This window comes from Sorex araneus, chromosome 5 (assembly GCF_027595985.1).
Source record: "Sorex araneus isolate mSorAra2 chromosome 5, mSorAra2.pri, whole genome shotgun sequence".
Lineage (NCBI taxonomy): Eukaryota > Metazoa > Chordata > Mammalia > Eulipotyphla > Soricidae > Sorex > Sorex araneus.
In genome coordinates this window covers 139,556,150-139,580,347 of record NC_073306.1, presented here as the reverse complement: position 1 = coordinate 139,580,347, position 24,198 = coordinate 139,556,150, and the positions used below count along the sequence as shown (strand labels likewise).

The 24,198-nt window shown below is 66.3% G+C and overlaps 3 protein-coding genes across 3 annotated transcripts; 1 reads left to right on the top strand and 2 right to left on the bottom strand.

Moving 5' to 3' along the window:
* Positions 1-1,083: 1,083 nt before the first annotated feature.
* SS18L1 (SS18L1 subunit of BAF chromatin remodeling complex) lies at positions 1,084-11,540 on the bottom strand. The gene is made up of 11 exons (XM_055137398.1): positions 11,334-11,540; positions 7,229-7,305; positions 7,067-7,151; positions 6,506-6,650; positions 6,165-6,359; positions 5,579-5,743; positions 5,335-5,439; positions 4,941-5,033; positions 3,911-4,030; positions 1,763-1,890; positions 1,084-1,248 (listed from the first exon to the last, which is right to left on the bottom strand). Exons 1-11 carry the CDS (start codon positions 11,400-11,402, stop codon positions 1,222-1,224), a joined length of 1,209 nt encoding a protein of 402 aa, XP_054993373.1. The 5' UTR covers positions 11,403-11,540; the 3' UTR covers positions 1,084-1,221.
* Positions 11,541-11,796: 256 nt separating this feature from the next.
* On the top strand, positions 11,797-14,584 carry PSMA7 (proteasome 20S subunit alpha 7). Its single transcript, XM_055137420.1, has 7 exons — positions 11,797-11,980; positions 12,941-13,067; positions 13,397-13,521; positions 13,772-13,894; positions 13,989-14,108; positions 14,231-14,293; positions 14,371-14,584. The coding sequence occupies exons 1-7, from the start codon at positions 11,885-11,887 to the stop codon at positions 14,461-14,463; spliced, it is 747 nt and encodes a 248-aa protein (XP_054993395.1). The 5' UTR covers positions 11,797-11,884; the 3' UTR covers positions 14,464-14,584.
* A 1,348-nt stretch (positions 14,585-15,932) lies between these two features.
* Positions 15,933-21,676, bottom strand: LSM14B (LSM family member 14B). Its single transcript, XM_055137396.1, has 10 exons — positions 21,437-21,676; positions 21,200-21,363; positions 20,151-20,286; positions 19,451-19,567; positions 18,291-18,458; positions 18,101-18,184; positions 17,858-18,019; positions 17,507-17,657; positions 17,049-17,234; positions 15,933-16,900 (listed from the first exon to the last, which is right to left on the bottom strand). Exons 1-9 carry the CDS (start codon positions 21,561-21,563, stop codon positions 17,063-17,065), a joined length of 1,281 nt encoding a protein of 426 aa, XP_054993371.1. The 5' UTR covers positions 21,564-21,676; the 3' UTR covers positions 15,933-16,900; positions 17,049-17,062.
* Between the last annotated feature and the right edge of the window lie 2,522 nt (positions 21,677-24,198).

The following is a 24,198-nucleotide window of genomic DNA, read 5'->3' as shown; positions in this document are numbered from 1 at the left end:
CATTAAAAAGCATCGAAGTCAACCCATTTTGTCCAAAATTGGCTGTTTAGTTTTGTATTTTCTTGGTTGTCCTTGGATATATCTCAGCACTTAAAAGGATCTGTAGTAAATATGGATATTATTATCCATATAAAAGCAAGTAAAATGCCCATATTTATTACTTTTGGAAAATATAGGGTCTGACTTTTAACCATAATTTTTTAAGTGAGCTGTCTTAAATTTTTTGTATGGAATTTAAGTATGATTTAATGTCCCAGGAATGTAAAACTCAAATTAATCTATCTGAAACTTTTGTTAAGAGGAACAGAGTAATGTCACCAGGATTCTTCCTTGAAAGAAAGAATTGTATATGTCCCTTGAAGAAAAGGAATGCTTGCTTGGAGGGCTGAACATGTCGTTCCTGGAAGAAATAATACACAACACACAAGCTGCCCGGTGACAGGGAAGTGGCGCCAATACTTTAAATTATGAATTTAAAACTGAGATATTCAATATTCAACCCCAAGATGACCATCAGATAAACAAGGGCCAAAGTCAAAGCAGTTCCAGAGAGTGACTCTGCCCGTGTGCGGCTGACCCTTGCTTCACGATTCACAGTTCCTGAAATCAAGTCAGCCAGACTTCCTTTTTTTTTTTTTAAAAAAAAATATGCAAAACAGAGCTTTCTGGGGAAAAGAGGGTGAGAGGCAGCTACCGAGCAAAGCTGTGCAGGCAGGTGCTCAATGCCGCTCTGAATAATGGACACTGACCCGGTCACTCTGGACAGAAACTGACCCCGCTGGCTCCTCAGAGTGCCACGTAGGGGCTGCCACCGGCCGGACGCGGCGTCGCAGGAGGTAAGTTGACAACCCATATACAACTGCCGAGGAGAGTCAGACCCAAGGTCGGCTTCGTGAACACACAGACTATGGCATTTGCAGAAATGTCCCATCTCTGGGCACAGAATACTTGGATGACAAAGGACCCCTAGAGCTAGCTAGAAACACCGAGAAGGGCGGGCAGGAATGGGCGACCTCTCCGTCGCACGGACACAGAACACTATACACAGCACCAAGTCCGCCTCACCAAGTGCCACCTCGTGCCAGCAGCACCCGGCCACGCCGTCCCGCGCGACTGCGGTGTGCCACGTCCACGTGCAGCTGCTGTGCGGCTCGTCTCTGCTGCCACCCTCCAGCCCCGGTGGCACGTGCCACGCCCGGCTCCAAGCAGCCTGCGCCTTCCTTACTGCTGGTAGTTTCCATACTGGCCCTGGAAGAGACCAAGCCTCGGGTCACACCAGGGCGTTCCCAAGGGGAGACCCTGCGGCCGCCCCGGCCACTTGGACACCCCAGAGACCCCTGAAGGTCCCTGGGCGAGTCTCTCCGCCCTGCACATCCCGGGGTGGCCGCCGCCCCACCTCCACCCCTGACGTCCCCGGAGTCCCTTGGCTCTGCCTACCTGTCACTGCACATCTCCCCGCCCACGTCCTCAGCAGCTGGACCATGGACAGGGCTCTGAGTCCCCTCCCCACTCCGGGGCACTCACCAGTGCGGACCCTTTCCTGCTCCAGGGTGCCGCCTTGAGTCAACGGTACCCGCTCAGCACGCCCGGGTGGCGCCCCAGCTCCTTCCCCCTGCTGCTCTCCGGAGGCCCCGTCCTGCCCCCCTGTGGGCACTAGCCTGACCAGGGCAGGGCGGCCTCGGGTGGCCGGAGCAGAGAAGCCGCAGTCGTGTCTCAACCTCAGAAGCCAGAGTCCTGAGGTGAGAAGCGCCCGGAAACTTACCTGCTCGTAGCCGTAAGGCCGCTGCTGCTGGGCGGACGGGCCGCTCTGGGCCGCTCGGTAGCTCCCGTACTGCTGCCCTTGTCCCTGCTGGTAGCTGGGGTACTGCGATGGGGCACCCTGCGCCGGCCCTGAGAACGAGCGAAACATGTCTGCTCCAGTCCGCACGGCCACAGCCCCTCACCCAGCACCGATGAGAAGCACAGCTATGTGCAGGCCAAGGGGCCGCCCACAGGCCCCCTGCTGCTCCACGGACCAGCGACATAGGCGCGCGCCAGAACTGACAGCGCACGCCAGACCTTAGCACGCACCAGATGTCACCAACACACGCCAGATCTCACCAGCACGTGCCAGATCTTACCAGCACGTGCCAGATCTTATGGCATATACCAAGTATCAAGGCACATGCCAGATCTCACCAGCACACGCCAAATCTCACAGCACACAGATCTCACAGCACACAGCAGATCTCACAGCACACAACAGATCTCACAGCACACGGCAGACCTCAGCACAGGCCAGTTCTCAGCAGCACACGCAGTGATGGAGGGCAGGCAAACCCGCTGGGTGAGAGCAGCCCCGGGCAGGAAGCAGGGCGGAGGAGCTGGAAGGCTGAGGGAGAGCCAGGGAAATACTTTCACACGCCGAGGGGGCCAGAGAGACCGTCCGGGAGTAACCTGCCTGCAGGTATCCAGCCCAGGCTGATCCCCGCCCCGCACTGTCTCCTGAGCCCCATCAGGAGGGATTCCTGAGCACAGTGGGGTGTGGCCCCCAACAGTGACAGCACAGGAGTGAGGGGCTCACCTCGTTAACAGCCCGAGTTCAGCTCCCAGCACCGTCTGTGGTCCCCCAAGCCTCGCTAGGAGGGACCCCTGAGCACAGCCAGGTGCGGTCCCAAACCAACACAAAAACCTGCTATTAACGGGGCTAGGGAGACACACGGTGCGCAGGGTGCCTGCCTTGCACCTGGCCAATCTGGGTTTCATCATCACCCCAGATGGTCCCCTGAGCCCGCCAGCCAGGGGCAAGCCCTGAGTATTGGTCCCGGCCCAAACGAACGGCAACAATGAGAAACTACTATTAGTCCTGGGGCTGGAGAGACAGTGCAGCGGGCAAGAGACAGCACCTGCTTGGCATGTGGCCGACACAGGCTCAAACCCTGGCACGACGGGAGCCCTGAGCACTGCCAAGTGTGGCCTCCAAAACCAAAACCCAAAAGCAAACTGCTACTAGCGGCCAGGGAGGTGCTCAAAGGACAGGAGGGCCTTGCACGTAGGAGCTGGTGGCCTGCTGGGAGGCACTGCCCAGGAAGGGGCTGGGGCGATAGTTCGGAGGGGAGGGCATTTGCTTTGCGTGCAGCTGACTGGGTTCAATTCCCAGCATCTTATAAGGTACCCTGAGCACTGCCAGGAATAACCCCTGAGCAATGCCAGGAGTGACCCAAAAAGAAAAAAGCCAGGGAAAAATTGAATCAAATCATCTAAAACGCTACTAGTAACTAACAAGCACAGAAGCCGAAGAGAAATCTCCCAGTGTGCTCCTCCCATAGGCCCTGACACGCTCGGACCCCCCGCACCCAGATTCCCACGGCAGGAGGAGGGAGCCGCCTCAGGGGGCCCCTGACACGCTGTGTGGAAGGGGGGTGGGGCGACGACTACGAAACAGTGCCAGGACACATATGCCAGTACACACACTTACACCACGTATGTACACGTATGCTCCTAGCACTCACATACTCATGCACATGGCACATGCAGGCACACATGCACACATACAGACGCACACATACACATAAGCAGTGACATAGGCAGGACCAGGCTGAGCCTCTGGGCACTTCCTCCCGCTTCCTGGAAGGCGGTCACTGCGGCCCTGGCCTGGACAGCCGTTCACAGGAGGGCAGGGAGGGAGACAGCCACCTGGACCCGAGCCCATGGGCAGACCAGCCTGCCGGGGGTCCTAAAACGGGGCGCCTCAAGGGGGTGGCCCCCAGCAGACGGACACAGAAAGGCAGAAGAGCAGGGCGGGGGCGTGGGCCAGGCCCAGGGCCCCTCACCGGAGGACCCTGTGCCCGCTCAGCACTGGCATTGCCACAGGGGGCCCTCGGAAACCTTCAGCCAAGCCCCCAGAGAGGGCTGCCCCTGGGCCGCTCACCGTAGCCCTGCTGCTGCCCAGGGTAACCCTGCTGGCCAGGGTACTGCTGCTGGTAGCCGGCCTGCTGCGGGGTCGCGCCCTGCTGGTAGCCGGCTTGCTGCTGGCTGTACTGGGAGCTTCCTGCAGAGCCAAGGACAGAGCAGTCAGATGGGGGAGGCGGAGCCCTCCCCAGCAGCCCGAGCACCTCACTCGGTCCCTTCTCAGTCTGTAAGAACGCGGCAGAAGGCCGAAGCGAGGAGGTTGACAGTGAAATTACAACAGGGCCGGGCCAGCCCGCCGGGCCGAGAGCAGGCTTCCCCGTGGGGGCCGGGCTGTACTCTGCTCGCCGAGGAACTGGCCCCAAACCACCAGGACCAGCGCGTAGGACTGTGCCCCCCCCCCCCCAACAGACGCCTCTGCCCCAAGCCTGTGCTGTACCCTGGCGTCATCCCAACTCCCCTGCCGGTGGCGCCAACCCTGCAGTTTGGGTCATGCGCTCTGCCACTTGGGCCCCATCCGTGGGAGAGGTGGCGCCGGGCCGGGCCGAGAATGGTCCCAGAAGCACCCCAGGAGGATCTGTGGCGGACAAGGGCCTGGTGGCCTGGAGCCACGACGGGGGGTGCTGGGCCGTGCTGAAAGCCAAGGGCCCAACCCGAGACATTCCCCGCCCGCAAGCCCGCAGGAACGCGAGTCTACAGGCAGAGCCTGCATGCACGTGGAGCCATGTGTCCGCACACAGAGCCCACCGGCGTGTGGTCAGCGTGTTCACCACCAGAGCACCACCGGCAGCCCCACGAGACCTTCGTGTTTAGACTGGTGTCTCGACACGTTCCCCCACAGCTAATGGCCATGGGCACCGTCCCCGGGGGTACCTGAAACTCGCAGCTGGGAACCACCAACAGTCTTGGCTGGTCAGTGGGACCAAGGGCGAGTAGGTCCCGAGACCCCCATGGGCCGTGAAGCACCCGGTGACGGCACACAGCCAGCAGGCGCCTCCAGAGGGAAGTTCTAGAAATGTTGCCCGCCCTGGGTATGGGCCCCCTGCTCTTACCGCCCTCGTAGTAGTGCTGTGTGGACTCCTCGAAGGAGCGATCGTAGCTCTGCTCCGTGTAGGACGGCTGCTGGTAGGCGTACTCGCTGTGCCCTGTGGGCAGACGGGCGTCAGCGGGGCCACCCTCCCTCTGACTGCAGGAGGCCAGCGTGGGCACGAGCAGCGGGTAAGCGCAGGCCCACACCCTCCACTCAGAGGACTCAGCCCGACAACAGGGCAGTGAGCTCACGGCTAGGCCCAGGGCAGGGCCTCAGTGTCGGGGAGTACCTCCGCAGTGCTGGGTGATGATACTCCACGGTAGCACTCCCCGTCGGGGTAGTACCGCGGCAGTGCCGGGGTGAGGACGCTCCCCGTCGGGGTAGCACCGCGGCAGTGCCGGGGTGAGGATACTCACCGTCGGGGTAGTACTGCTGGCTCATGGGCTCCGAGGCGGCCTGACCGTGGCCATACTGTTCTCCGCTGTAGTATTCCTCCTGGCCCAAGTACTGCTGGGACGAGCCTGCGGGGAGAGGCCGCACCTCTCAGGGCGCTGCTCAGAGAAGCCCTGGCCCCAGGAGTGGACACTGGCCGGCCCGGCCCGCCTTCGGGGAGGCTCGGGCTGAAGGGATGGAGAGCCTGGGGCCTAGCCGGGGCAGTACCTTGCTGTGAGGGCCGGTACGGCGCCAGGGGCCGCTGGCTCATCAGGCTGCTGCCCTGCCCGCCGGGGCCCATCATGGCCAGGGCCGGCTGGTTCTGGTAGTGCTGGCCGCCGCCCTGCGCCGAGCTGTAGTGGGACGAGGCTGCCTGCTGGTGCATCATGGACACTGGGGACGGGACAGGCCCAGGTCAGTGCCTGCAGGCTGAGCCCTGTGATCCCCTCCACCCCAGACACATGGTGACCCCCTGGCACTGCGCTGCTGTCTGGGGGCTGCATTCCAGGTTCCTGGGGCCACAGGCGGAGCCCGTGCGCCAGCCCTGAGCCCTCTCCCTGCACCACCCCGCGAGCTGCTCCCTGTTCAGAAAACGCCAGGCAGTGCCGGGCACCACCTCAGGCCCTGAAATGCGGCCTTCCCTCCGCACAGACCTGCCTGCCTGGGACTTGCCCCCCCCACTGGCCTGTCCCTGCTGGTGGCCTAGCTGGGCCCGAAGTGTCGTCCACACAGCAGGAGATGCAGCGCAGACACGACCACTGGCGCATCTCGTCTGCTGGCCGCGGTGAGGGGCCCGGCAGCTCTCCACGGCTACCTGGGTTGGACTGCATGTTGATGTTGGCCCGGGACACGTAGCTGCCCATGGCGCCCTGGCCCTGCAGGGACACGCTCTGTGAGGGGCCCGCGTGGCTGTAGCCGGGTCCTGAGCCGTGGCCGCTGCCCGACATGCTCATGGAGGTGGTGGGCAGCGTGCTGGGGGCTGTCTGCTGCATGGGCACGTGGTTGGGGCCTGCGGAGGGATGGAGGGCTGTCACGAGGGCGGCAGGCCGCGCTGCGCCAGCCCCTCGACTCCCCTCACATGGGCCCCGCGTGAGGGCACCCTGCCCCCAGGCGTGCGCAGGCCCGGCGGACCCCCGGCGGGGCACGGACACTCACCGTTGCCGATCTGGCCCTGCATGAGTGACGCTGCAGGCAGGCCGGAGCCAATGGCATCGCTGAGGCTGCCCTGGGTGTGTAGGCCCTGGCCGGAGGCGCCCTGGGGCAGTGCCCCAGGACCCAGGTTCATGGTCTGGGTCGGCGGCTGTGGGTGACAGGAAGGGTGTGGGCACCTGGGGAGCCGTCACGTCCACGCCCACGTGGTTGGGGATGCCAGGTGGGCCCCTTCCTCCAGCTCCACAGCCCAGACGTGCCCACCCTGGCCCCAGGGTCTCGACAGCCACAGCCCTTCCCCCTGCTGGTCATATACCACAAGATACAACGTCCCCAGACCTCAGCTCCCCGCAGGGTTGGGCCCACCCGGGCTGGTGCTGCCCCCCACCCTGGACTGCGGGACCCAGGCAGGGTCATCCCCGACATCCCTAGGGGGGGCCCGAGTTTACCAGGAATGAGCCCCAAGCACCACTGGGTGTGGCCCCAAAATTAAAAAAAAAAAAAAGTCAAAGAATGACCGCTTTCTCCAGAGCCCTGCTGCTCTGGGGTCCCGGCCCCCCGACTCACGGCGGGCAGCAGGGACTGCATGTTCTGGTTGGAGTCCGCGATGGTGGCCAGGTAGACCAGGTTCCGGTGCAGGGCCTGCTGGTACCTGCGGGAGGAGTTGGGCGGTTACGGGAGGGGGTCGGGGGGTGGGGGGAGGCCCTGCAGGGGTGGGGGGGCGCTCACTGGGTGCACTCGGCCGTCTTGCCCTTGCTCTGGTACTCCAGGATGCACTGGATCAGGTGGTGGTTCTCGTCCAGCATCTGAAAGAGGACACGGGGGTGACGCAGCCATCTGAGCAGCACCGTGTGAGGTGACATGTGCCCGGCGGGGGCCAGCTCCACGCAGTCACGACAGGGACAGGCCCGGGGAATGGCCTGAGGGGACCGGGGACACGGCAGGAGGGCAGTGGCCTCGGGTGTGGGGGCCCTGGGAGGCAGGGCCGGTTGGGAGGGGCAGTGAAACTGGACTGCCCAGTCATAGACGGGCCCAGTGGGCCTGCCTGTGGCCAGTGCAGCAGGGGGACGCAGGGCGGTGCCAGGCCACTGGGGACCCAGCTCGGGCCTCCACGGGGACCAGGGCTGCTGTCTCCCTGACCCAGCCACGTCCCGGGGGCTGAGGAGGCACCCGCGGGAGGCCAGCAGGGTGCTGTGGGCCTGGTGGAGCAGAGCCCAGGCCAGGCACTGGCCGACCCCAGCAAAGGGCTTCTAGAAGCTTCTCCAGAACCCTAGGGGAGTGTCTCCCTTGTGGCACAGGCTGGAGCAGGCAGCTGTGCGCTCCCCTGGTCTGGATCCTCCAGCCCTGGGGCCTCCCCGTTTCCTGGGTGCCCTGGGGGCAGTCCCTGAGCAGCGGCCGGAGCCAGCCGGGCCAGGAAGGGCACCTCCAGCCCACTCAGGCTGCTCTTCTCTCCCCTTTGCACCCCAAGCTGCTGTTTCAATGGCTGGGTGGGGGGTCCCACATGCCGGTGGCCGCAGGGGTCCAAGTGCACCCTTGCCAGTCCCACCCCGGCTCCTGTCCTTTCCATAGGCAGGATGAAAGGTACGCTGCTGGGCATCTCGAGAAAGCGAGACCCAGCACCCATGAAAAGGTCAGGACAGGACACGCCAGGGCAGCGTGTGGAGCGCCCGGAGGGTTCGAAGAGACGTCCCCTCCCAGGGCAGGGCAGCGGCAGCTGCCGGACAGAGCCTCAGCCGACCCCACCACCAAGGCCTCTGCCCGTCACATGCCGGCCAGCACTGGCCAGGCCTGGGGCAGCACTGCCCGGATGGCCACAGTCATAGGAGCCTGCACGAGGAGGCGGGCAGCGAAGCAGCCGCGGGGGCCACAGCAGAGAAGGAGCAGAGTGTCCCGGGCAGCGCGGGAGGTGGCCAGCTCTTTGAGAACAGGTCAAGGCCAGGGTGGACACGGGGCATGCCAGTACCAAGCAGCCAGGCAGGAGCCACAGAGGCCGGGAGAGAGCAGAGCCCCAGCTGGCAGCTTCAAGGGAGCAAAGGCCCCGAGACAGCGCTCAGAGCCACAAACGCCCGTGGGGAGGACCTCAGGAGAGGGGACGGGCCCTCCAGGACCCTGCAGGCCCCACTCCAGCTGGACAGCTCCTGCAGCCATTGTGAGAATGTTCCAGAGGCACATAGATGGCACAAGGAGGGCACACAGAGAACATGTGGGCACATGTAGAAAGCACATGGTCACATGCAGAGAACATGCGGAGACATGCAGAGAACAGGTGGGAGACATGCAACGATAGGCAGAGAGCACATGGAGAACACACGGAGACATGTAAAAACATGTGGAAAACACGCAGAGACACACACACAGGCACACAGAGGGCACATGGACCCCACTCGGCAGCACCTACGTGGCGCAGAGGGGCCCGCAGGCAGCTCAGACAGAGGTCGCCGCCGGACCCTGCGGCGAGCAGAGGGGAGGCCTGGAGCTCTAAGCCCCCTTCCTGGGGTGCCCCTGAAGCTCCTTACAGAGCCAGGCACTGGCCTTTCCAGGAGCCCCCGCACCGGGGGGACGCTGCAAAGGGCCATGCCAGGGCCCTCCAGCACCACTGGGCAGGAAGCAGCCCCTAAGCCATGGATGTGCCCCAGAAACACCCCCAACAGGCAACGTGACGCAAAGGACAGGGACACAGGCAGAGGACGGCAAAGATGAGCAGGGAGCTATCGGGCCCAGGCGGGCTGCCAGTGTGCCCCCCAGAGAACGAGACGAAGCATGCGGCCCAGACAGTCCCGAGGGAGGGGCGCCGGCTGCGCTCGTGCCCACGTGGGTGTGATCCCTGGTATCCCCGAGTCCGCTGAGCCCCAGTGGTGATGCCAGTGCAGAGATCGGAGAACTCGGGTGTGTCCCCAGAACAAAAAAAGAAACAAGAAGTTGCAAAGAGGTGCTCCCGCCCAGCAGTGACCCACGCCTGCTGGCTGCGCGCTGAGTGTGGCTTCCGGGGACACGGCTTTGCAGCCCATGTGGGTCGTGGGGCATGTACACTGGCATGCCTCCAGCCTGCGCGCTGGGGGCTGGAGGTCAGCAGGAAGGGCACGGCGGCAGGGGGCTGCCCAGGGCCCGACGGAAAGGGATCAGCTGGGCCTTGGCGGGCCCTGAGCGGAGATGGGCAGAGCACAGCCCTGGCACCAGAGTGCCCAGACACTGGCACTGCTCCTTTCTCTGCCTGAGACGAGGTGGGAGGGAACAAAGGGGAAGGCACACTTGGGCACACGCAACAGCAGCCTGATGATGGGCGTGGGGAGGGCTCAGCCCTTGCCAGAGCTGCCAGGGGCCTGCGGCGGCACCCACAGGCAGACCCCCCACGGGACACAAGGCAGTGCAAACGGCCACTGCAGGGGCCGGTCTCAGGGAGCACCCGTGCACGCAAGCACCCGGGACACAAACATACTCAATGCACATGCATGTGAGTGCACACACACGACGCACAGACATCTACTACATGCACACGGTCCCGAGCGTTCTGTGAGAAGACAGGCTGATGTGGCCGCAGCAGCACTCGCCCATGGGGGCCGCCTGCCCGCCCGGGGGTGCCGACAGCACCCGCAGACTTGCTGTGAGGCGCTCCAAGTTCAGAGCTCGAGCTTCTGGCCCTCCGAGTCACCAGGGCCGCCCCTCGGGCACCTCCGCTAACTGTGCTGGGCGCTGCGCCAGGCTGTGGGCTCAGCTCCGGCCCAGTGGCCCTCCAGCAGGACTGGCCTGGGGGCCCCAGGGAGGCGGCATGGAGGGGGCACCAGCGCCGAGCAAGAGCGTTGCCAGGGTGAGGCCAGTGTCCACATCCCACTCCTCACGCCAAGCAGGCTTCTGAGGGCACCAGCTCACCAGCGCGGGGGCCCTGCGGCCCTCTCGGCGGGGGCTTGGGCCCCACAGGAAGCCTGGACGCAGCCAGACCAAAGGGGCCCCGGTCAGGGGGCACGGCCGGCTGGGGCGGCTGGGCTCAAGTGCACAGAGCTTGGCCTGGAGAACTGGGGGAGGGTCTGCAGAGGGCGCGGGAGGGTCCGTGAACAATGGATGCTCCGGGGAGCAGGAGCGGCCGGGCCGGGCGGACTCGGAGCCCCGCCGGCCAGCAGGTCCCAGCAGGTCCCTCGGCCTCGGTGTGCGGCACCTGCCCGCTCTCCACCGCACGTCGGCCCAACCCTCGGGGCGGCGACAGCCCCAGCCCCGGGGGGGCGACAGCAAAGGCGCGGGACCCGAGTCTGGGAGCGAAGCCGCGGGGCTGCCCCGGACCAAGACGCTTTCTTGCGCCCCAGGGAGAAGCCCGAGCAAGCCCGGTTCTGCGGGCTCCTGCCACGGTGCCAAACACGCGTCCCCTGCAAAGAAGGGGCGCCAGCTTCCAGAACCTTCCCGGTGCGCGGCCGCGAGGGGTCACAGCCTCGGGGCGCCCAGGCTCGGCCCCGAGCGCCCCGCACAAGCGCGCGGCCCTTTGTGCCGGGCCCGCACCTGCCCCGCTCGCGCCGCCGCGGGCCGGGTCCCCCGCGGCCGCCGCTTCGGCAGACAGGTGCCCCCGGCGCTCCTCCGAGACCCCCGGCCCGCGCCCCCCCCAGGCGCCCGCGCCCCCCGCGGCCTGCGTCACGCTCCGGCCCCGCGCCCGCGCCCCGAGGGGGGCGGGTCCCCGCCGACCCTGCTGCCCCCGAGGCCCGCCCGCCCCGCCCGCCCCGCGCCCCGACGCCAGCGGGCACCGGCGGGCGTTCCGGGGTCGCGGCCGTCGAGCCGCGCGGCCCCGGCTTTGTTCGCGCCCCGCGCCCGCCCGCCGCCGACCCCGCCCGCCGCCGCCGGCCGCCGCGCCCACCTTCTGGATGGTCTGCTGCGTGACCTCGCCCTTGCCGCGGGGCCGCGCGGACGCGAAGGCCACCGACATGGTCGCGGCGCGAACTCAGCCCCGGAGCGTCGGGGCCGCGGCTCCGGCTCCGCTCGCTCGGCCGCCCCAGGCGCTCATTCTCCGCAGCGGCGGGGGCCGCGCGCGCGGGGGGCGCCGGGCCGTGGGCTCGCCCGGCCCGCGCCGCCGCGCCGCCCCCCGCGCCCGCCGCGCCGCCGCCCCGCGCGCCGCCCGCGCCGCCGCCCGCGCCCCGCGCGCCGCGCCCCGGCGGCCGCCCCCCGCCCCGCGCCCCGCCGCCGCGCCGCCCGCCGCCCCCCGCGCCGCTCCCGCCGGTGGTTCGGCCCGGCCGCGCCCCGCCCCGCGCCCGCCCCGCGCCCCGCCCCGGCGCGCCGCCCGCGACGTCACGGCGCCCGACGTCACGGCGCCCGACGTCACCACGCCGCCTGACGCGGCCGGCGCTGCGGGCCGCGGGGCGGGCAGGCGTCGAGCCGTGAGTGTGCGCTTTTGGCCGCGCCGCCGCCGGCATGAGCTACGACCGCGCCATCACCGTCTTCTCGCCCGACGGCCACCTCTTCCAGGTGGAGTACGCGCAGGAGGCCGTGAAGAAGGGCTCCACCGCGGTGAGCGCCGGCGGGCCGGGCGGGCGCGCGCGGGGCCGGGGCGCGTGCCCGGGGGGCTTGAGGCGGGGGCCGGGCCGGGGGCTCCGGGGGCGCCCCTTGGGCCGGGCGGCGGCGTGGGCGACGGTGAAGGCAGCGGTCGGGGTGGGGCTGCCCGGGGGTCCCGGGCCGCGGCGGGCGCGGGGCGGGAGCCGGAGCGGGAGCCGGAGCGGGCCCGGGCCCCGCGCCCCCGCCGCCCGCTGCTCGCTGCTCGCTGCTCGCCTTTGTCCCCGCCGCGTTGCAGGCCCGAGCGGGCGGGAAGCTGCCGCGCGAGGCCGAGTCCCGGAGGGACCGTGTTCGGTTTTGCTTTTGGTTCTCGCTCTCTGAAAGGGCTGGGCCCGGGGGCCGTCGGCCATCCCGGGAGTCCGGCGGGTGTGGCCGTCGCCCCGTCCCTCGTGCTGCGCTTTGGAGTTAAAAATCCAGTCTGGGCGAGAGGCGGCCCGTTAGAGTCCCCCGAGTACCGCCGCTAGGAATAGGACAAAGGAGGGACCGTGCCCGAGGAGCCCCGGGGCGCCCCGCAGGCCGCGGGCACCGGGTGGCCGTGCGTGCCTGCTGCGGCGCCGCTGGTGCATTCGGGCTCGTCACCGGCGCAGGTGTGCTGGCGGCGGGTCGTGGGGCCGGGCTTGCTTTCGGGCTGCTGAAACCTGTCCCTTTGCACACCGACCCAGGTGCGTTGGACTCGCGGTTGCAGCCCGGGCTGGGGCCACACTTGGCCCTGTGCAAGGGTCATTCCAGGTGAACAGTAGAGGACTTTATGGGTTCTGGGGGTCGGACCCTGGCTGGCCCACTGTGTGCCAGGCAAGTGTTTTCCGGGCCATACTGACTCTCCCGCCTCTGGTTGTTGACTGTGTCCTGGCTCCCGTGGGGTGCTACCCCGGGGGGTGGCGCATCCCGTCAGCCGTTCACCTCTGGTCTTGTCTGCAGGTGGGCGTGCGAGGGAAGGACATCGTAGTCCTTGGGGTGGAGAAGAAGTCAGTGGCCAAGCTGCAGGATGAGCGGACGGTGCGCAAGATCTGCGCGCTGGACGACAACGTGTGCATGGCCTTCGCGGGTGAGTGTGGCGCGAGGTGGCTGCGCAGGTGGCACTTTCCGAGGAAGAGCTCGCGTCCTCAGGAAGGTTGAAATCTGGCTGCAAGTAAGCGCAGACTCTGTCCTGGGGGAACGCAGGCCAGGGGGCAGCTCTGGGCTGGAGCACGGGCACTGGCGGGGCAGCCTGCACGGCCCGGGTGGACGGCAGGTGCAGAGGGCTCAGGCTGCTGGCCTGTGAGTTTGAAGTGGTCAGCGGGGCCCTTCCTGCCACGGCTTCTCCTGAGGCTTGGAGAAGCGCTTCTGCCCGGCGTGGGGGAGGCAGCTGTCAGCACGGCCCCCGCCTCACCGCAGGCCTCACCGCCGATGCCAGGATCGTCATCAACAGGGCCCGGGTGGAGTGCCAGAGCCACCGGCTGACTGTGGAGGATCCGGTCACCGTGGAGTACATCACCCGCTACATTGCCAGCCTCAAGCAGGTGAGTGCCGGCTGCCTGGTCTCGGGGCCTCCCCAGAGCAGCCGTGGGGCGCCGTGTGGAGGCCTGGATGCGTGTTGTCGCTTCGTCCCTCACCTGGACCTTGGGGAGGTGCGGCTCAGGGTCGGCCTTGGCTTTGCGCGCCTGGGGCCCTGGGCTCCTTCTTTGGGCCACCAGAAGCCCAGTGCACGGCTGCTCGGAGCCCAGGAGCCCTGCGCGTCGCGTGGGACTAAGGCCTGGCCCCGCCCTGCAGCGCTACACGCAGAGCAACGGGCGACGACCGTTCGGCATCTCGGCCCTGATCGTGGGCTTCGACTTCGACGGCACCCCGAGACTCTATCAGACCGACCCCTCGGGCACCTACCATGCCTGGAAGGTGAGCGTGGGTGGTCCTCACGGCCTGTCCTGCCCCTTGTGAGGGGCACGGGTGCGCGAGGCCGCAGTGGCCCTGCAGAGTCCACGTGTTTCAGGCCAATGCCATCGGCCGGGGCGCCAAGTCCGTCCGCGAATTCTTGGAGAAGAATTACACAGACGAAGCCATTGAGACAGACGACCTGACCATCAAACTGGTCATCAAGGCCCTTCTGGAAGTGAGTCTGCGAGTGGGATCAGGGGGGCAGTGTTTGCCAGCCGGGGGTTACGAGGGCCTGGGCTGTGCGTGGTCGGTGAGTGGGTGTGGCCAGACCCCACAGCTCGGAGCTTCTCCCTCCAGGTGGTTCAGTCAGGAGGCAAGAACATTGAACTGGCTGTCATGAGGCGGGACCAGCCCCTGAAGGTGACCGGCCCGTGGGTGCTGTGGGGGCCCTGGGTTCTGCCCTGGGATTAGGCTGATTGCAGACTTCTCCTTTACAGATTTTAAATCCGGAAGAGATTGAGAAATACGTGGCTGAAATCGAGAAAGAAAAGGAAGAAAATGAAAAGAAGAAACAGAAAAAGGCTTCGTGAGGCGTCAGTGTGCCTGTGGCAGTTTTTTAAAATTAAATCATGGTTTCACAGAATGACGTGCGGCTGCTGTCCGCCTGGACGTCCAGGGGCCCTCAATAAAGTCCATGTTTTTTAGCCTTGATGCATCTGGTGTGATGGGAGACTGCCTCCCTGGTGGTCTCTGAGCCCAGTGTCCGGGGTCCCAGCAGAGGGGCCGAGCCCAGTTGCTGGCTGCCGTCCGTGGTGTCGGGGCTCAGCTGCAGCTTGACTGATGCCCTTTCTGGCCTTAGTTCGTCGAGTCTCTGGGGGGTGGGAAAGATCCAGCACGCACTGACGCCTATAGCTGCACGACACAATCCCTGATCAGACTCCACAGTGGGTGGGCACAGGCCCCTGAGCCCGGAACCAGGAACTAGCCACTTCCTCCAGAGTCGCTGGCCCAGAGGCTCCTGAGCTGCCATGAGCTGTGCCAGCCAGTGGCGCCTGGGCTGACGTCGGGAGAGGCAGCCTTGGGCTCAGGGTGGGACCTGGTGCTGCTCACAGGGAGTGCAGACTCCCCGAAAGGCGGTCCAGCGATCCATGCCAGCCTTGCCTGTGGCTCATCTGTATTCGAGCCTTCGCACCCGTGTTCCCACGTAGAGCCAGGTGGCACTGTGATGGCTACAGCACCGTCCTGTAAGGACTGTGCAGACTGGTGCTCTGCACACACCCCAGTGCCGATGGCAGGTCCATTTATGACAGCCGGGCCGCGCTGGCCAGGAAACAAGCACCAGGACAGTGGTGGGTGCCGGCTCCATCCCTCGAGCCTCACCAGGGGTCACGCAAGCCCTGCACACCCCACCACCCCCTTTCAAAAAGTTTGGTATTGTGCAGAAAGGTACAAGGGAAAATGAAGGGTGGTGGCTAAGTTGGGTGAAAGGATAATTACATGGACAAAACTGGATTTGGGAGCTTACGACTCGTGGCCCAGGAACGCTGGGAGTCCACTGGGGAACTGCGCTGCCAGAACAGCAGCACCCCCTTCCTCTGCCCTGCCTTCCACCTCACCTGGCGCCCCAGCTTCCTAGTGAGGCATGAAATGTGCCATTAAAAAAAAAAAACGTGCCATTAAAATTGGCGGGTGCATGACTGTCCCTGGCCGGGCTGGGCTGGGCTGGGGGGAGCATGTGGGGTCAGCACTGCCTGCAGCCCACCAACTGTTTCCCTGGCTCCCTCCAGAGGCAGAGACCCAGTCTGAGACCCACGTTTGTTCCAACTCATTATCTGAAGGGCCGTTGGCTGCAGCTGCTGCAGAAACGGGCCTGAGTCGCTGGTCAGCACCCCGCTTCCCGGGGCTGGCAGCCTCACCAGCCGCCGCCGCGTGGGCCTGAGCCAGCCGAGACGTGTGCACCAAGAACATAAATGTACCAGGGACCAGTGTGTGCCTGCGTTTGGGGACACCCTCCCCCCCAGCCCCTGCTGTGAGGTGGCGAAGCAAGTTGGAGACATGGTCCAGGGTCTTGAAGTTTGCGCGTTTATTGTGATGACAGCCCACCCCAGTCCAGCAGCACCCCGCCAGGTTCTAACCTAGCCGTGAAGCCCTACAAAAATAAACCCGAGCCTTTACAGTGACTGAATACCAACAGAAACCTTCATTGCTAGTGGAAGGGGCGTGGTCACCAAGGTGCTTATTTACGTGGGACACAATGCCTGCCAGCAGAGAACGCATGCTCAGCCTCCGGTGGGACCCAGCCGTCTCTCATGCAACGAGCTCCCCCCTCCCGCCACCCCGTCAAACCAAACAGAACTATGTACAACTGAGAAGAGGCTTGGTCAGCCGACCTCGCACCACAGAGACTGGCTCATTTCCAAGTGGACAAGACACTGACCAGGACTCGGCCAGAGTCCAGCACTGAGTGGCCCTGGTGAGGGCCAGCTGGACGGGGGAGGAAGGACAGGGACGCCAGAGCAGGGCCCATCGGGGGCTGGTCTCCCCCCGCCCGTGACTCTTGGGGGAGAGGCACCAGGTGCTGCTCTCCGGCAGGGCCCCTGCCTGCACATCACCAGGCGGGGCCGAGGCTGGAGGGGTCTGGTTCCCTTCTGTGACATGATCCACGGGAAAACCACCTTCCTGGCCACCAGGCGCCGCTGGCTCCCCAGACCCCACGGCAGCAGGGGAGTCGGGCCAGCAGGTTAGAGGCATGCTCGGCCGCCTCTGCCCAGTGCCATTCAGTTCACTTCAAACATGGAGCTGTCAGGGAGTCACAGACGGAGAGTCCAGCTTCCGCTCTGGAGACCTGCAGACCCCAGAGTCAGGTGCGCGCAGCCGGACACCGCAGCACGTGGGTCCGGCCCAGACCACTTCCGAGTCCAGCCAATTCGAAACGTCGAGAGCGGTGTGGAAAGTCTCCGGCTCAGGAGAACGGGTGGGCCAAGCGCCCTCGGTGAGGCCTCGCTGCTGTGCTGCTTCAGCGCGACCCTGTGGGCAGGCGTGACGTGACTGTGACCGTGGCACGCCTCCAACTGCTGTCCCCCGCCCCACCGACAGTCCCGGAAGCCCTAGTCTTCCAGAGGGCAGACTGGCCCCGCAGTGCGCCCCGCACTCCCCCCAGACCCTGGCCACTCACCAGCGGGGGCAGCATCACACCCTGCCAGTCCCCGCCCTGTGGGACGCGGGGTTGCGGCGGGTCGTGCCATTGCCCCTGCCCCCTCGAAATCCACCCCGGAAGCTGCGTCCCCGGAGGAAGCGTCCTGACACCCCGAAGGTCTCCGTGTTGAGCTTCCGCTCCTCGGCCCACGTGGTTCTCCTGGAACTGAAGGGAGACGCGTGAGTGGGAGGGGCGGCAGGGGAGGGCGGGCCGGGCCGAATGGAACTGAGCCAAGCCGCTGGCACCGTCCCCGAGGAGGACCCGTCTGACCACGCTCCTCAAAGGAAGGGCTGTGGCGAGAAAGAGGACCTGAGCGCAGGAGGCCGGGGGCCGACTGGATGCGGGAGGGCGCTCACCTTGGCCCCCGACCCCCTGGCAAGCACAGGCACCCAGAACCTACCAGCAAGCCCACCCTCCCCACCCCACGCTGGGTGCACCTGCTCTTGAGCTCTGAGGAGATGTTGTCGAAGAAGGACTTGGACTTGTCGTAGTAGCAGTTAGGGCCCAGGTGGGCATCCTCCGCAGGGACCTCGTCGCTCTGCGGCACGACTGCTGGGTCCTTCTCTTCTCCCGCCTCGGTCTTGTCATCTGGGGTGGGGGGGAGGAAATCTGAGACTCCAGGAGCAACCAAGTTCCCGGGCCTGGAGGACCCTCCCAGGTTACTCTGCAAGCTGTTCCCTGGGGCTCACAGGGTTAGTGCTCAGGATTTCCCTGGGTGCCAGCAGGCTCGGAGCCCCACTACTCCAGTCCCTGCCCGCGCCCTCTGGCCACCCCGCAGGGCCACGGACCTTTGAAATTCAGCTTCTTCTTGAACTCCTTGTCCAGTTCCTCACGGTTGAACTGGGCGTTTGCGCTCTCGAAGTCAAAGTCGCCCTCAAACCTAATGGTGTTCTCCTTGGCGTTGCTCGGGCGGCTCTGCCCCCTGGAGCGGTTTCGGGTTCGTCTATTCCCTACAGGAGAAAGGCCCGTGGCCGGTGAGCTGGCTCCCGGCACCCAGAGCGCAGCTGGGCACCAGGGGCTGCAGTGCTCACCTGATCTCCTCCTCTGAGGCCTTCTGTTCTCGTCATTCACCTGGCCCTGCCCCTGCGTCTGCACAGCTGCCGGCTGAACGGCATCTAAGGCGCAAAAGGGAGAGTGAGGCCAGCACCCACCTGCCAGGACCTGAGCCTGCCTGGACACAGGCAGCAGAGGGAAGGCTTAGGGCAGCCGGCGGGGCAGTACCAGCGGCGGGCTTGCTGCTGGACTGGGCCGGGCGGCCGTTGAGCTGTGCGGCTGAGGAGCCCTTGGCAGGTGCCAGCTTCTTGGCTGTCAGGTTGTCCACGGAGCCTGTCTGCACAGCCTGCTCCACCATCGGGCTCTTGCCCACGGGAATGGCGGGAAAGCCAGAGCCTGTCGGGGTAGGCAGGTATGAAAGGAGGAGAACGCTGCACCTTGGCATCCCCCCTGCCTGGCAGGACCAACTGCAGAGGGTGGCCCAGCGACCCAGAGCAGCGGTCCTGCCCAGCCACCCTCTGCCTGCTCCAGGGCAGTCAGGCCCTCGGCCCACGGACAGGGAGGGCCACCCCCATCGAGCTGCGCCAGGTGGGGCTGGCCCACACGCTCCCAGCACGAGGGTCCACGCCTACCACCAGAAACAGGTGCTCAGACACGCAGAGTAGCCTTCCTCGTCGGGGCCACCCGGGGTGCGCTCAGGGGAAACCGCGCCCCAGCTGAGCTGTGGGTGGAACCGGGGCGCTCCCCCTCTCCTCACGCTCAGCCCATACTACAAAACCACACCCGCTCTCGGCCCGAAGCTGGAGAGACACCCCGCTGTACTGGATGGACGCCGGCATATGGGGGTGGCAGGGGGAGGGGGTGCAGTGGCACTGTACCCGAAAGCACCCACACTTACGGTCCCTCCGTCACACACAGGAAAAAGCCCACAGTGCTCTGACCAACACAGACCCAGCCGGACGATAAGCACCAGCCTCCCTGCCTGGGGGCCCGCTGGGGAGGCACAGCCTCGCCACCACCAGCAGCCAGGCAGCTGGGAGCACACCCCTCCCCCCTGCAGGTGCTACTACTTGGCAGACCGGGGACGCCCTCCAACACAGAAGCATCAGGCCGCTGTCCACCTGCTGCCAATTGAGGCTTCCTCTGGAAAAACCTGCAGCCCCGAGGCTGTGGGCACCTGGGGCCTGCACGGGGGAGGGGGAGGGGAGGGGGTACTCAGCGAGCTCTGCCATCTGCTGATGCCCGGGAGCTGCTCCCCTGGGGCAAGCTGAGGAGCCCTTGGCAGGTGCCAGCTTCTTGGCTGTCAGAGCTGGCATCACAGCTGGACGCCTGTCCCCTGTCCTGGGATGGCTGGCAGACCGCATGCAGTTCTCCAAAACTGCCGTTACCCTTGCAAGTGAGCGGATGTGGCTCTGAGGACAGGTCAAGCTCTGAAACGGGCTGTGGAGACGGAGAAGAGCTAGGGCTGGAGGCTGCGGCTGAGGCCGGAGGGCTTACCAGCTTCTCTAAAGGAAGACAGGAGAGAAGAGTGAGTGACCAGGTGCTCGGCCTCGGCTGCGAGGAAGAGCCAACACCTGCTCTGCCCACCTCGGGCGGGGGCGGCCCCCCAGGACTGCAACCCAGACCTCAGAACCTCTCACGTGAGTGACCCACAGAACCTGTTGAGGGCCTGGCCCCAGCCCCAGAGGGGAGGTGAGCAAGGCTGTCCACTCCGGGGCACAGCTCCATCAGTGTCCACCCAGCAGGCACTCAGCCTCGGGAAGACTTCATCTCCCAGCAGGGCACTGGCCACGGGATGATCAAAGACCACGAGACGCACGGCAGCTGGTCTGCATCCGCGTCTCACACGTCTAGGCTCAAAGTCACCCGAGAACTCATCCGGTGGTCCCAGAGCCACCTCTGAAACAGACGCCCGCGAGACCTGCGCGCCCAGCCGCGGGCGCCACGCCGTAGGAACTCTCACTGGACTGCACTGCAGCTCGGAGCCCTGGAGCCCTCGACCCAAGCAGGAAGTGCCCGCGCAAGGTTGAGCCGCAGAGGCACGGCCTCTGGGAAACACGCACCCCCCCCCCGCCCCCCAGTACTCACCGAGGCCCAGGGAGGCGGCGTACTGCTGGCTGAGCAGGGAGCTGGCGGCCAGCTGGCTGTAGGGGGGCATCCCGCGAAAGGGGCTGTAAGGCACGTGGGGCTGGAAGGAGGCGGCCGGGGCCGAGCCCAGGGAAGACTGAGCCGGGAGACACGAGGGTGAGTGCTTGGCCCCTGCCCTGCCCGCCCCTTCCCCAGGGAGAGCCCCCCATCCTGCCTGTGGACAGCGCCTCACCCCTCCCTCGGGGCTGAGGCTGGGAAACTGTACAGCCCCCGACCCCTGCTTCTGCGGATCCTGAGCTTCCCACAGATGCCAGGGTGCTGAAGCTGGCTGCTGCTTCTCCCCTCTGGACCCTGGGCCTGGCCCTGGGTTTCACAGGTGCCGAGAACAGCCCCTTCAGAACTCTGGCTGCGGCTCCTCTGCACCTCCCACCTCTACACACACTCAGACACACCCCCCCTCCAACTGGCCCCCAGAAGCGCCCGAGCGGTGGAATGTCCACTCCGAGTCAAGAAAGACGCGACGGTAACCTGGCAAGGCAACAGGCCGGTCTGAAAAGCTGCCAAACCCACTGCCCCCGGCCCTGCAGCTCCTCCTCCCCACGCCACATCCCCGGGGAGCACCAGCCCAAGGAGCCCGTGCCCACGCTGACACCCGTGCGCCCGTCTCCTCACTCACCTGCCCAGTGCCCAGTCTCACGCAACAGCAGCCTCTGCTGCACCTGCCCACAGGCCCTTTGTTCTCCCCCGCACCCGGGCACACGCGCGTCTCTCCCTCCCGCACCCGGGCACACGCGCGTCTCTCCCTCCAGGCCCCGGGTACACCCGGGGCCTCTCCCGCCGGCACCCGGGCACAGCCGGCGTCTCTCCCTCGCGCACCCGGGCACACGCGGGGTGCACACGCGGCGCCTCTCCCTCCCGCACCCGGGCACAGCTGGCGCCTCTCCCGCCCGCCCCCGGGCGCTCGCCCCGGCCCCGGCCCCGGCCCCGGCGGCGGCGGCACGTGACCCCGGCGCGGCCCGGACGGCGCACGCGGGCCCGCGGCCGCTCACCTGCACGATGGCCGGGTCCTGGGGCAGCGCGTGCTGGGCCTTCGGGGGCTCGCACACGGTGATGTCTTTGATGTCGCTACCCCGGAAGATGATGTACTCGTAGATCTCGTCCCGCGGCGGCGCCGGCCGGTCGGTGGGGCGGTCCTCCGTGCCGAAGGACCTCACTGCGGGGGACAGGGCGTGAGGCCGGCCGAAACAAAGGGCCGCGCGGCCTTTGTGCGGGCGGCGGGCGCGCACCTTTGGCGAGCGCCACGGTGGAGTTGTCGGTGTCGATGGTGTACAGGATGCCCTCGTAGCGGATCTGCGCCTTGGAGATGAGGCTGATCTTGCTGCCCAGGTACGGGGTGCCCGACGAGCCGCTCATGGCGGCGGCGCCCGCCCGCCCGTCCGCCCGCCCGTCCTGCTGCCGCCGCCGCCGGCTTCTGCGCGGGGCCCGCGAACGCGGCGGCGCGGCCGGGGGCTCCGGGCGGCGCGGGAGGAGGGGCCGCCGCGGCACATCCGGGGCCTCGCGCCGCGCCGCCCCCGCACGCCCGCCGCCCATTGGCCCGCCGCGCCGGCCGCCCTTTAAAGATGGCCGCGCGCCGCCCTGGGGGCGGGGCCTCCGCGCGCGCCTGCGCACGGGCCGGCGCCTCCCCGCCCCCGCCAGCTCCCGGCGGGCCCCGCGCGGTGCCAGCACGAGACCCAGGGCGCAAGGGGGCGGGGCGGAATCAGGCCCCGGCCCGCCCCGGCCCCGCCCCGCGCGCCTGCGGCGGGCTCACCCCGGCCGGGCCTGGCGTTTCCTCGGGTTCCCGCAGCCGCCTGGGTCGCTGTCCACTCGGCCGGTGCCCGAGGCCCGCAGACGGAGCGGCCAGGGCCCCGACCAGCAGCGCACTGCCGCGCCGGTTCCCCCGCGGGTGTGGGCCGGCAGGGCTCGTCTCGCGTAGGGCCGGGGCTCCCCAGCACGACCTGCGGGGTCGCAGCCCGGAACGTGCGCCCTGGGAGGGTCCGAGAGCGGCACGGAGCCTGCGCGCTGCTGAGCCAGAGTGGGCACGGGGAGTAGCAACAGAAATGTGACTCCGGGGTGCTGGGCCTGGTCTGGCGTCCGGGGGTCCCCCACGCCCCATTCTGGAGCTCCCGGAACCTCTCAGGAGGGTTTGCAGGCCCTGGCGCGGGAGCCGTCCAGCCTCGGGACGCCGAGAGCCCCGGGGGGATGACTGCTGCATGCGGGGTCTCCTTCCTGTCAGGTTGGAGGGCCGGGTCAGGGTCGCCGGGCTGAGGTCCTTCCCTGCAGGCCAGCTTCATGCTGACTCCTCTGGGGAGAGCTGCAGGCACAGGGCTGCAGTCACCGTCGTGTCCCAACACGCCTACACAGACGGGGTCTTTCCCAGCTGGAGCCTGAAGCGGGTTTGAGGAACTGGATGGATCCTGACAGCGTGTCCAACACCCAGCACGTCTGCTACCCAGTGGTCTGCGTGTCCTAGAAGGCCGAGCACTGGGCCCTGGAGTCTCAGGCTGGCCGAGCTCTGGCCGTCATAGGTGAGTGGGAGGCCGCATGTGCACCTGCTCTGGAGGACTGACGGAGTCCCAGGCAGGTACTGTCCTCGGCCACGGTCCGGCCTTCGAGTCTGCAGCCTCTCACCTGCTCCTCCCGAGCAGGTGAGAGGGGGGACCCAGGGCCTGAGAGATGGCACAGCGGATAGTACGCGGCTGCCCTGGGTTTGGTCCCTGGCTCCCCACACGGTCCGGAGCCCTGCCAGGAGTGGTCCCTGAGTGCCTCCCGTGTGTTCCTGAAACTCGCCTGTGGATGACGATGTGCAGCAGTGTCTTAGTGTTAGGAAATAAAAGCAGAGTTTTAGGAAGAGGCTCTTCAAGCCCAGGTTCCTCCTGAACAGGAATCTCGCTTGCCGGTTTGTCTCTGATTGTCCCACGCCAGAGGAGCCCGTGTTCTCTCATCCCCTCACACCTAAGTTTCAATAAAAACAATCTTGCTTCGCTAAAAAAATTAAGCGGAGGGCGGCCAAAGAGCTAGTGTAGTATGGCTCGCCCCGGTATGGCCCCTCGCAGCCCCGTGTGGTACCCCAAGCCCCGCCAGGGGTGGTCCCTGGGCATTGCCAGGCCTGGTTTCCTGCTCCCACAAGATATGACAAGAAAAGAGAAAGGGCCGAGGCCAAAGTTGAGCTGCAGAGCACTTAGGTTGCCTTAGGTTCAATAATGGACATCAACCCCCCAAAAAGTGGGCACATTTTAAGTCCTGTCATCGCAGCTGGTCTTGGGGTTCACCTGGTAGTGTCCCCTCCCACTCTGTCCTGCCCGTTTCCGCCCGTGTCCACCTCACGTGTCCCTTCATTTGTGTGGTGGCCCAGATCTAGCTCTACAGCCCTCTCCCAGTCACACGCCAGCTGAGCCTTGGGGTCCTCTCAGCACGCCCATGGCTTCCTGTGGCTTGGCGGGGGGTCTCAGTGAGTCGCCCCGTCAGGCCTGCTGGCAGGGAGGGACAGAATTCTGCTTGTTTCCGAGCAGGCACTGGGGCCCAGCAGGCAGTGCAGGAGGGCAGGATCTGTGTGAGGGCAGGGCCTTCTCGAAGCTGCTAATGAGTCTCCACAGGCTCAGCTCTCGATTGCCTGTTAATTGCCCTCAGACTATTACTACAGGTTTCTAAATCAATGCCACTTAACTGCCTCCCGCCCCATCCTGGTGCTGGCTGACGCCCGGCACACTCTCTGCACCCACAGCCCCTTTGCAGGGAGTGGCAGGGACGGGCAGGTGCCCTCAGCGAGCCTGGGCCGGCGTTCCCTGCCTGCGTCCCTGACACTCCTAGTCCTTAGGGCAGAGTCTCCCGGAAGGAGGCAGTGTGGGGAGGTGAGTGTCTCGGGAAGTCACAGCTGAGGTGGGACAGGACAGCGGCTGGTCTGGGTGCCCAGAACTGGGGGTTGCTGAGCCAGCCCCCAGGTTGCTCCAGGCACTGGTGGTCTTCCTGCAGCTCCCACGCTGGGAGGGATGGGAGAGCTGGGGCCCAGCTC